At 43.3% G+C, this 11,175-nt stretch overlaps 2 protein-coding genes and 1 long non-coding RNA gene across 4 annotated transcripts; 1 reads left to right on the forward strand and 2 right to left on the reverse strand.

Annotated features, from left to right (window-relative positions):
* The first annotated feature begins 1,704 nt into the window (after positions 1-1,704).
* On the forward strand, positions 1,705-5,050 carry tubb2b (tubulin, beta 2b). The gene is made up of 4 exons (XM_036578295.1): positions 1,705-1,816; positions 3,419-3,527; positions 3,607-3,717; positions 3,838-5,050. Exons 1-4 carry the CDS (start codon positions 1,760-1,762, stop codon positions 4,896-4,898), a joined length of 1,338 nt encoding a protein of 445 aa, XP_036434188.1. The 5' UTR covers positions 1,705-1,759; the 3' UTR covers positions 4,899-5,050.
* Positions 5,051-6,892: 1,842 nt separating this feature from the next.
* Positions 6,893-8,662, reverse strand: bcl2l16 (BCL2 like 16). Its single transcript, XM_036578296.1, has 2 exons — positions 8,184-8,662; positions 6,893-7,576 (listed from the first exon to the last, which is right to left on the reverse strand). Exons 1-2 carry the CDS (start codon positions 8,649-8,651, stop codon positions 7,445-7,447), a joined length of 600 nt encoding a protein of 199 aa, XP_036434189.1. The 5' UTR covers positions 8,652-8,662; the 3' UTR covers positions 6,893-7,444.
* A 64-nt stretch (positions 8,663-8,726) lies between these two features.
* On the reverse strand, positions 8,727-10,902 carry LOC118813128. Of its 2 annotated transcripts, XR_005007607.1 has the most exons (4): positions 10,757-10,902; positions 10,027-10,245; positions 9,133-9,198; positions 8,727-8,838 (listed from the first exon to the last, which is right to left on the reverse strand). It is a non-coding gene; the product is annotated as an uncharacterized LOC118813128 (long non-coding RNA). The 2 variants fall into 2 exon arrangements; XR_005007606.1 differs by lacking the exon at positions 10,027-10,245.
* Between the last annotated feature and the right edge of the window lie 273 nt (positions 10,903-11,175).

Raw genomic sequence — 11,175 nt, forward strand, 5'->3', positions numbered from 1 at the left:
ACGAGAACGTGATATTAAATCTTTTGTTACTAAAATGTTCCTAAACTAAATGCGAAGCTACGCAGATACACAGTTGTTTGAAAACAATAACACAGTAGTGTGAGATTGCATCAGAGTGGGTGGTAGCATGGCCAGTCATTACACTGCACATAAATCACATGATAATTAAAATACATAAAAACAGAGTGTCAGATCGAATAGTGCTGTTTCAGTCATAATTGATTCGTGACGCTTTGCTGAAAAACAACTGACTGAAAGGACATGGAGGGAACCTTTACTACGAATATTTTAATTTAGACCAGACGTATCCCTAAAGGAGAAGAACAGCCTCGAGCATCTTCAACTATTGTGTTAATAAATGCTAGATATACTAATATGAACAGCAGTAGGGCTGAACGATGAATAGTATTTATATAGAAATTTAAGAGAGTGCAATTTTCAATTTGCAAGAGCTGCCATTTTTTAATGACAGCCAACATTATCAAAAACGTTCTCTTACGTTTAAGTAGGGAAACTGAACCTAATAACACAGACAGTGTGTCCCAATACAGGAGCTGGATCCTTCAAAGGCTGCTTAGATCCACGAAGGCTGATCCGAAATGAGACGGTCTGCCCTACGGCAGATTTTCTGTTTGCGTCACAGCACCGCTGTTCTGTGTAAAATTATTTTAAAGTTCTTTAAAGATGGAGCCGGAAACTTTGATTTAAATTGTTTATTTTTTCATTTTTAAGAGCTGGAGATGCTTTACCACCAGCTACTGATGAGATTGCTTAGATCGTTAGCCATTCGACTCAGTTTAAACCCAATACCTATATTTATATATATTTAACTTACATATAAAAGTGTACTCTTCAGCCACAGTTCACTTCTCTGTTGATGCCGCCATGTTCTTGCATCCTCGCCGGCATGCAATGTACCTCGAGATATGTTGGCTGGTGAAGGATGCACCCGATGGATCCTTCATTGCCATGGAAAAGGAGGACACATTTCTCGGCCGCATATGAAGGAGTCTTCGAAATGGGACAGTCTACCCGCGCCGCTGTGACGCAATCGGTCTTCAAATGCAGCCTCTGAAGGATGCAGCCCCTGAATTGGGACACAAGGAGAGCTTGTGAACTGCCTGTAGTTAAGTTGGACCAATCAGAGGCAACCAAAGCTCCATGTGTTGTGACATCACAACCACAACTTACTGGCAGTTTGACACACTACATTCAGGGCTCAAACCAGCAAAGGTGGATATTCTGAACTTCTAGGCCAAAAAAAAAAAAAACAGGCTTGATATTAGAAATAAAAAAATCGCAATTAGGTATTTTCCCCAAAACCCTAAACAGCAGAAAACCAAATATTCTTCTGTTTAAGTTCTGAAACCTGATAACTTCCGTTTTTTACTGAAACTGATGTTTGATAACTGCTTTTACTTTACGTCACTTTTACAATATGTTTATTTGCAGTGTGGTTTAAGGCTTTTCTGCTCAGAGGTTACAAAGTATGAGCCTGCCGGGCCCACTGAGGGGAAAAGCCTACGCGTCAGGATCCGGTGTGATTGGCAGCTGAGGAGCACCAATCAGCGTCGTCGACGCCTACACTAGCTGCGCTATAGGCGGCTGTTTGAAAATTCCAGCCAATGGGATTGCGATACAGCGACTCTAGGGGCGGGGACAAGGAAAGCTATTAATATGGGGGAAGCTGGATTTCGCAGTTCAGTTACAGAAAGGAAGAACAGTCAGCGCTTGAGATTTCACTACCTCCAAAGACACAATGAGGGAAATCGTGCATCTTCAGGCCGGACAGTGCGGTAACCAGATCGGAGCCAAAGTGAGTGGAGGGTTTTTTTGTTAATCTATCTGAAATGCGGCAAACTATTGATAAAACCCAGTTTTTGTCCCTCAACATGCTCATAAATGCACTTCGGTAAATTAAGATGTATTTAATGTCCTTTATTTCAATTCAGGATCTCCATTTTTCAGAGCAAACCCAGAGACAAAGCCCAAGATGGTTTGAATGAGAAGTGGGTCAGCTGCGCCCTGCAGTCCGCTTCCTCATTTTCTCCGATCCTAGATAAGCAACACGGAAATGGGCCCAAAGATTTTAACCATTTAGCTCATTTCGTGCTTTATTTCTGCATTTCAGTAGTTTTTTTCCTGATGCTCAGCCGTTGGCGGGGCTTTCCCTCAATCGAGGCGGTGCAGCGTCACCAAAAATACCAGCCGAGTCGAAGCTAAATTCAGCTTCCTATTCAGCTTCTTGGTGGAATTTTCCCGGTCCAACTTAAATGCCTTACACATTTATATCCATTAGCGGTCCCACAGCTCAGGCGCCAGAATGTAACTGCTGCATCATTTAAGGTGGAACGGGAAAATTCGAATACGCTGCAGAAAAGGAGGTCAAATTCATCCTCGGTAAACTGAGGCGTCCGTTTAATCACTTAGTCCGAGCCGGACGGGGTTATTAAAGCCCTGGGCGAAGATTCGGACTGTTTTTCCTCCTAGAATACAGATTTATTGACTTGTAGCCCGGATGAAAGAACACGAGGGCGCCGGATGTAGCGTTAGGTGGCGCGAGACCGGGCGCAATGACGTAGGCAGAGTTTTTCAAACGCGCTACGCGGCTGGATTTCAGCCAATCAGCGTGCAGGCCGCGCGCGCCATTTTAGACACGAGACGGGTTTGAAATATAAACTTTGGCGCCACAATCTGCTTTACAATGAAGTCGGTCTGATTATAATTATATTCTCCTCTCTCCGGTTAGAGGTTCTTCTGAGGGCGTTTTCAGTGGCTTTTTGGTTACAAGGTCACGTTTTCAGGTTTAAACATGCTGATCTGGTCTGGGCTGCAATGCCGAGGTTAATTGTTGGGGGTTCTGAACATCTTCAGAATACATTAAATATGTAATTTTACTGTATTTTAATTTAATTAGGAATGCAAAAATACAGGAATTTTGGGCTGATCATTATTATATCATACATTAATATATAAATATATTTATATTCATAGGTGTGTGTATGTATGTGTATGTATATGTGTGTGTGTGTGTGTGTGTGTGTGTGTGTATATATATATATATATATATATATATATATATATATATATATATATATATATATATATATAAATAAAACCCTAACTTGACAGGAGAAAGGGGAAAATTCTGTTTTTTTTGTTAGTAATTTTGGGCCACTTTTGGTCCATTCATCATGAAATGTATACACAATGTTAAGGGCAACAGGTACTGTCAAACTGAAACAAAAAATGGAGATGACATTTTGTTCAGATGGCTGCAATGAACATAATGGTTACTGATGCAATAAAACGAAGTTATCATGCATCCTTATTTGTAATTGTACTAAGTCCACACTGTCACCTACCAATAAAACAAAGTGAATGATTAACTCATGACTTCATTTGTTTATTCTTTCAGTTCTGGGAGGTTATCAGCGATGAACACGGCATTGACCCAACTGGCACGTACCATGGTGACAGCGACCTCCAGCTGGACAGGATCAATGTCTACTATAACGAGGCATCAGGTACATTTACAGGCCTTTTTTAAACATATGTCTGTGATTATATGTTAGCCTCCCTTCTCATAACTTTGTTTTGTTGTAGGTGGCAAATACGTGCCCCGTGCTGTGTTGGTGGACTTGGAGCCTGGTACTATGGACTCTGTGAGGTCTGGACCTTTCGGACAGGTCTTCAGACCAGACAACTTTGTCTTTGGTGAGTGAGTGTTCTTAGAGTATCGTTTTAACTAATGGTGTATTAGATTTCCAATTATGAGTTGAAATGTGCAGAAGAAATGGGCATTGAATAAATGTTCTGCTTGGATTCATTGATCAGGTCAGAGTGGTGCTGGAAACAACTGGGCCAAGGGCCACTACACAGAGGGAGCAGAGCTGGTCGACTCAGTGCTCGATGTGGTGCGCAAGGAGGCTGAGAGCTGCGACTGCCTGCAGGGCTTCCAGCTCACCCACTCCCTGGGTGGAGGCACTGGGTCCGGCATGGGTACCCTCCTCATCAGCAAGATCCGTGAAGAGTATCCCGACCGCATCATGAACACATTCAGTGTGGTACCCTCACCCAAAGTGTCCGACACAGTCGTAGAGCCCTACAACGCCACCCTGTCTGTGCACCAGCTGGTGGAGAACACAGATGAGACGTACTGCATCGACAACGAGGCTCTGTACGACATCTGCTTCCGCACTCTCAAGCTCACCACTCCCTCATATGGTGACCTCAACCACCTCGTCTCTGCCACCATGAGCGGCGTCACCACCTGCCTCAGGTTCCCTGGGCAGCTGAACGCTGACCTGCGCAAGTTGGCCGTCAACATGGTGCCCTTCCCTCGTCTGCACTTCTTCATGCCTGGCTTTGCCCCTCTCACCAGCAGGGGGAGCCAGCAGTACCGCTCCCTCACCGTGCCAGAGCTCACCCAGCAGATGTTCGACGCCAAGAACATGATGGCTGCCTGCGACCCACGTCACGGCCGCTACCTCACAGTTGCCGCCATCTTCCGTGGCCGCATGTCCATGAAGGAGGTGGACGAGCAGATGCTCAACGTCCAGAACAAGAACAGCAGCTACTTTGTAGAGTGGATCCCCAACAACGTCAAGACCGCCGTCTGCGACATCCCACCCCGCGGCCTGAAGATGGCTGCCACCTTCATCGGCAACAGCACCGCCATTCAGGAGCTGTTCAAGCGCATCTCCGAGCAGTTCACAGCCATGTTCAGGCGCAAGGCTTTCTTGCATTGGTACACCGGCGAGGGCATGGATGAGATGGAGTTCACAGAGGCCGAGAGCAACATGAACGACCTGGTGTCCGAGTACCAGCAGTACCAGGATGCCACGGCCGAGGAGGAGGGAGAGTTCGAGGAGGAAGGAGAGGAGGAGCTTGCTTAAGTCTGCTTGTGTATATGTGTATGTGCCAAGCTGTAATATTGTAATGACCTGCCTGAAAGCCTTTCCAAAGCTCAGTTTTTCCTCGTGTTTCGTCACCTCTGCTGTTCATTCCTTTTCTGTACAGAAAGAACAATAAAAGCCCCTTTTTCTAACTTGCTGTGTCATTGTACTTACTTGCTCACAAACATGAGACTAAATGAGTTCCTGGGCTTCATAAAGTGGCATCAGATCCTTGTTTAACCTGTTTCGCATGTTTAGCACATGCATTTTAGCATAGCACATGAGCACTTTGTCTAAGTGTAATCATGTAAACTGAATCAGCCTAAATACCTTCATGACTTGATAGTTAATTGCTTCAGCTGCTGATCACAATGGATAGTATGTGTGTAATGAGCGTTACCTTGAGAATGTGCAAATTTTGAGTAACTGCTTTCAAACACTGAATGTTATTACCATTGTTAATGCACCCTGTGTGCTTGGTCTGCACTAGAAAACAGACCAAAATGGGTTTTTCCCAAATGATAACTTACCAATTGCAATAATTGTAATCAGTACTACACACATGGTTCTGTTTTCTACCAATATGTGTATCTAATCAATTAAAGCCCTTTATTATTAAGGGAAAAGTGATTTCAAGCTCTGGGAAAGCAGCTGAGCTGGTTGGCAATAACACCACCTGGACTCATTGTCCATTTTATCAGCTCTGCTTACCATATAGGCGCACTTTGTAGTTACACAATTACAGACTAGTATCCCTGTTTCTCTGGCTACTCTGTTTAGCCCCCTTTTACCCTGTTCCTCAATGGTCAGGATCCCCACAGAGCAGCTGTTATTTGGGTGGTGGGTCATTCTCAGCACTGCAGTGACGCTGACATGGTGGTGGTGTAAGTGGATCAGACAGCTAGAGTATTTAAACACTGTCCACTCTATTAGACATTCCTACCTGGTTGGTCCACCTTGTAGATGTCAGAGACAGTAGTCAGAGTCGAGACAGTGGCTCACCTGCTGCTACCAAGTTTGTGTTGGTCATCCTCTAGTCCTTCATCAGCTTTGTTTTATGGGTCGTTTGGTCACTATAAGGTACACGGTTAGGTTGCTGTGTGGTCCGGCATTCTCATTTGTACTTTATGCAATGCTATATTGTTATTTAACCGCATTTTTAGAAACATATAACTTATGGTGTTTTGGGTCCAAAAGGCCAGAGTAGAAATATTGATAAATTACCAGATAGCATTAAATTTTTTTTAATCTTTTCATGGCTTTTCATTGGGGGATGGAAATTGTCCATCGCTGTCAACATATGAGTTCGGTGTGTAAACTGTACACTCAGGAAAAAAAATCTCCTTGAAAGAACTTGAAAGATGGACGCGCTCCAACACAACTGAAACATCTTAAAGGATCTTTGTAGAGCTATACAAACACCTAGTGTTGTGAAAACTCCAAAGTAAGTAAAGCCCATTGCAAGTCTGGATTTTGTATTCATATATTATGCACAAATGCATTTAATGTGCAATTCAATAGAGATAAGTTAGATCTACATAATGTCGGAGTTGATGTAGTGTTCAGTCCACTGTACTACACACATGCTAACTGCAGTAAAAAGAGGGGAAAGGCACATCCAATATGCAAATCTGTGATGCCAGGAGCCAATGGGAAAGATGCTAATTTTACTCCACAAGGTTGCATTGACAAAATAAAAACTGATCCAGTAAACCTGACAAGTCTGTATGTCATTGAAACAACCCAGCTGAGTCAGTTCCTCTCAGTTGCATTTGTTAAGTAACAACAAGAGAGAGATGGTTGAAACCAACAACAAAGCCATTTCCTGTTTTTTTGAGTGTTTGTCCAACTGCTTTCTCTATCTGGATGAACATAAGAACCAAACCCATGTTCTCTGTTGAAAGGAACCTATGCTCTGATGGGACTACGGCCTCCACTATACAGACATTTTAGTCACAGTAGACATTTTAGTAGACATTTTAAAAAAAAACAAGATTTAATACATAAAATCCTGAACACTTAAATCCTGAAACTTAAGACATCATCCAGCAGTAGTGTCAGTACTTCTACTTAACTTGCAAAATTTCTTACTATCACTGAATAGTGATATAACTGCATTGGTGCGTAAGAAAATATTGACATATTTGAGTATGGCAGTATTATATTTTGTAATACTGTGTCAATTCTCAAAAACACTATCGATTTTCAGGTAAAAGTTTACACTCAATGATTCGTGGCGAACAATAGTTCATTTTGTATTGTGTTTAGACCCCTGACCGCTAGATAGCAGTGCTATGACGGTTTCCGTAAAATTAGATTTTAAAATATTGCAATATATCGCAATGCATCGAATCGTAACCCCTGTATCATGATATGAATTGTATCGCCAGGTTCTTGCCAATACACAGCCCTATGACTAAATACTTTGTGGGGGAAACGTCAACAGTAGCAGCCAAACCTTTACAGAGTTCAGACATTATGGTTAAAGCAGTCGTGACAACTCCAAATTTTTATGGCCAGTGTTCTCCACAAGATGGCACTGTCCTTCAAGTTATTCTTCTTTTCCAGAGAAAGTAGAAAAGGATCCCCACAGTCAGCATGAGCAGACTCCAGCAGCACACCTTCTTCACTTGGCCTTCCAAAGTCTGTTTCTCCCCAAAGCGAGACACAAATCCAGACTACACACGTACACAGAAAAGCACAGTTAGAGACTCTGGATGGACAGTTGGAAGATTTTCTACTGCAGATGATCCGTCACTACCAACATATCGCTGTTGTCGGGACAAAACCCTGTATCTCTAAAATGGTAACTTTACATGAGAAGGAAAAAACCTACTTTATTTTTAAGTCAATGGAACCAGACAAGTCATTTTGGGCCGTTTCTTTTGGTCCATTCATGTTGAAATTCACACAATGTAAAGGGCAGCAGGCATTTTCAAAGTGTGTCAAAAACTGAAAAACGACAAAAATGCAGATACAAGGTTTTGTTCCGACAGCAGCAAAATGTTGCTACTAACAACAGCAGATAGTGTCTAAAATACACTTTGCTAGAGTGTAAAGAAAAATGAAGATACCCCAGTTGTTTTTAGAGTAAGGGATATATATAAAGAGTCAAGGCCTAAAGCAGCTTGCTAGAGCATGGAAGGGCAGTTTCCCCTGGTAGAACTGCTCCACATAAGCAAAATGATCAGACAAACTGATCTTGATTATGATCTGAACAAAATTCTAATAACCGGTTCCTCAAAAAGGAGACTGCTTTGTCTGTCTTGCTTTGTTTCTACTCACCCATCCTCCTTTGTCCCTGATCTCAGGGCAGATGACCCTCTCCACATAGCTGCCCACACAGTCCTGAAGCTTGGGCAAGACGTTGGTCATTCCCCTCTGCTGGCAGTGCAGGGCCATCTGGCCGGCCAGCACAAAGATGGAGAGCACGGCACTCCATGCCAGGTCCCGGCGCCTCGTGGGTGCAAAGTGCTCATCTAGGATGGAGACCAGAGTCGAGCAGGCCGACTCCTCCGTCACGTCCTGGAAGACACGTGGCCAGCGGCGGAAGAAGATGGGAAAGCGCTGGAGGAGCTCGTCCCCTGCATGGCGCAGGGCCGCTGAGGGCGTGGACGGTGCCGGGGCGAGCGGAACCCCCGGCTTGGCCGTCACATAGTTTATGTAGTCAAAAGCCATCAGGTAGGCCTCCCGCACCAGCGGATCAGGGCTGATCAGGCCTTGGCCAGCCACAGACTGCTCTGATTTGTCCATCACTTGGGTCCAATCAGGGTCTTTCTCCAGTAGGGACTATGAAATGGTCAGTTTGCTCTTCAGCAGGCATTCATGCTGCTAATTATGAATGCCTTCAGTGGTTAGGAGCTTTCCTGCATGGTGCTCTACTCAAATATCCCCTGGTTAGGTCCTTAAGTCCCTCTGTCCATCAGCCTCCTGCAGTCTCCTAAAAGTAGGAATCATTAGTACTTTGACTCATTTATACAATGTCAACATTTTTTCCATTTAAATCAAAAGTTGTCCGTGGCACCAACTAATGCAGGGTAAAATGTAACTTTTTATGTAGTTAAATAGGTTCAAGTAGAACATGCTATTAGCCATCATCTCATATTCTTATAGCAGCATCTTCTGTGAATTTGGAAAGTTATCGGACACCTTGGTTTTTGTAACATAAAAGTTTTTTTTTTTGCCATGATTGTTTTTTACTTACTGAGCTTTGTGAATAAGAATTCATACTTACATTAGGCTAGACCAGGGGTGTCAAACTCAATGAGTAAAAGGGCCATTTTAGAAAATCTCAACAAATCTGTGGGCCAGAGGAAACAAAAAAAATGTTTGACAGGACTTTATATGGATAGTCCACTTTAGATGCTTTGTAGATGGTTAATTTACCTTTAAGTTACATTCAATAAATACCTGCTAAATAATAATAATTTTCTTTAACTCGAAACCTGGCTCTAATCCTAACCTTATCTTCAACCCAAAATCTAAACCCAACCCCCTTACCCTGATCCTAGCCCTAACCCTAACCCCACCAATGTTTAGAATCAACTGAGTTTCAACAGATAGTTTGTTAACAATCTGAACACTTGGCACTTGTAGTACACCTTGAAATATAGTATATAATATTACAGTCTTTTAAGTATTACTTAGTCTTTTAAACCTACCTATCTGACTGGCACCATTTCTTTGCTGTAAGTTCATTAAAACTTTGGGCTCAGTTTCTGAGCTGTTGAGCTGACGTGAGGTGTTTATACTGGTTGAACTGCAGCTGAAATGCAGTTAGTGCATTTGGTGATATGACTGGTGTGGAATTGCGTAGAATTTAGGTGTAACCAATGTGCCATAGACTGCTGTTGGGGTAGGAGAGTCAGAGAGCACATTATGTTGCAGTGCATATTGGGACTGTAGTGCAGCGCATTGTGAAACGGGCTAATATTAGTAGAAAATAAAACACTTTTGTGGGCCTTGTGTTTGACACATGGGGCCTAAAAGCTTAATGCTAGAAAATGAAACGGAGGAATGGAATAACCTGGGGGGACCATGCCTGAAACCCCTCCTCCTTCCAATCTAACACCCTATAAGTTCCCATCTCTACCTTCTGTTTATGCACAACAAAGTTTGCAATCCTCACCGCCACACCATCTTCTCCTTATTCCTCACTTCTATCTGTCAGTCCTACTGCCGTCCAAAAAGGGGGGAGGGGGGGTCTGACATTCTAGCTCCAAGCAGAAGCCACCCAGAACTCCAGCCCAAGTTCTCAGAGTTCACCTCCCTCCCTCAGTCAGTCTCCCTCAAAAGACCACCGTACACCGAAGGCACCATCCGAACTCACAAATGCAAATTACGACACCTGTTGGAGGCTGTAATTTAGTCGTCTTTAGAGGTGTATAAACAAGTCACAGTGTGAGTCAGGCAGGCTAAAGTACAGCCACCACACGACAGGGTTAGTTTTAACACAGTGTCACAACTAAGACTCTAAAAGTATTTCAATACAGTTACTTTTTTCAAATGTTTTATTCACAGATTAATCAGAAACATTCTATACATGTTATGTAAATAAAACAGACTTAGAATGTATCATGATATTCGCTCATCTGTGTAGAGACCAAGCCTTTAGCGATTGCTACATCTAGCCCCTCAGTCTGTTACAATGAAACCCCCTATAGGCACTTTTGGTGGAACTGTTCATTAATGATAGGTGCTGGAAACAGGTTGTGTATATAAATCAAATCAAATATTCTAAAATTGCTTAGCGGAAAAAAAGTGACAGATTGTGCCCGCTCTCCCGCACAGTACGTACTAATTAGAATTGCTGGTAAGGAATCAAATTCCTATATCAAATCTTACAAATGCACACATACTCATGCATCCTGCCGCTGTCAGGGCCCGGAGTGACTCACCCCTCTTCACACAGACGAAAATCGGGCTAGAGCTCCAATGCTACGGACTAGCTAGCAGGTGGCACACTGGCAATGGAGTCTCCTTCTGTCTAAGCGTGCTCTTTCGGTCAGCCAATGTGTATGTATGTGTGTGTGTCTTCTAATGCGTTGACACTGTCTATATTTAGCACTCTTTCTGGTACCCGATACAGGGCCAGTGTCTCATCTGCTTGCACAATCGCCAGGCCTGTGACCACCCCCCATCGGCTGTGTGGTTCCAGCTAAAAATACCACACACTCAGAGGGCTGACCCTAAAACTTCTCTCTATACCCATTTACACTCAAACTCTCTAAATATATTCGTCTGCGGTGTCAGGCAAGGACAGGATGAAAACCTTACG

Source organism: Colossoma macropomum, unplaced genomic scaffold (assembly GCF_904425465.1).
Source record: "Colossoma macropomum unplaced genomic scaffold, Colossoma_macropomum, whole genome shotgun sequence".
NCBI lineage: Eukaryota > Metazoa > Chordata > Actinopteri > Characiformes > Serrasalmidae > Colossoma > Colossoma macropomum.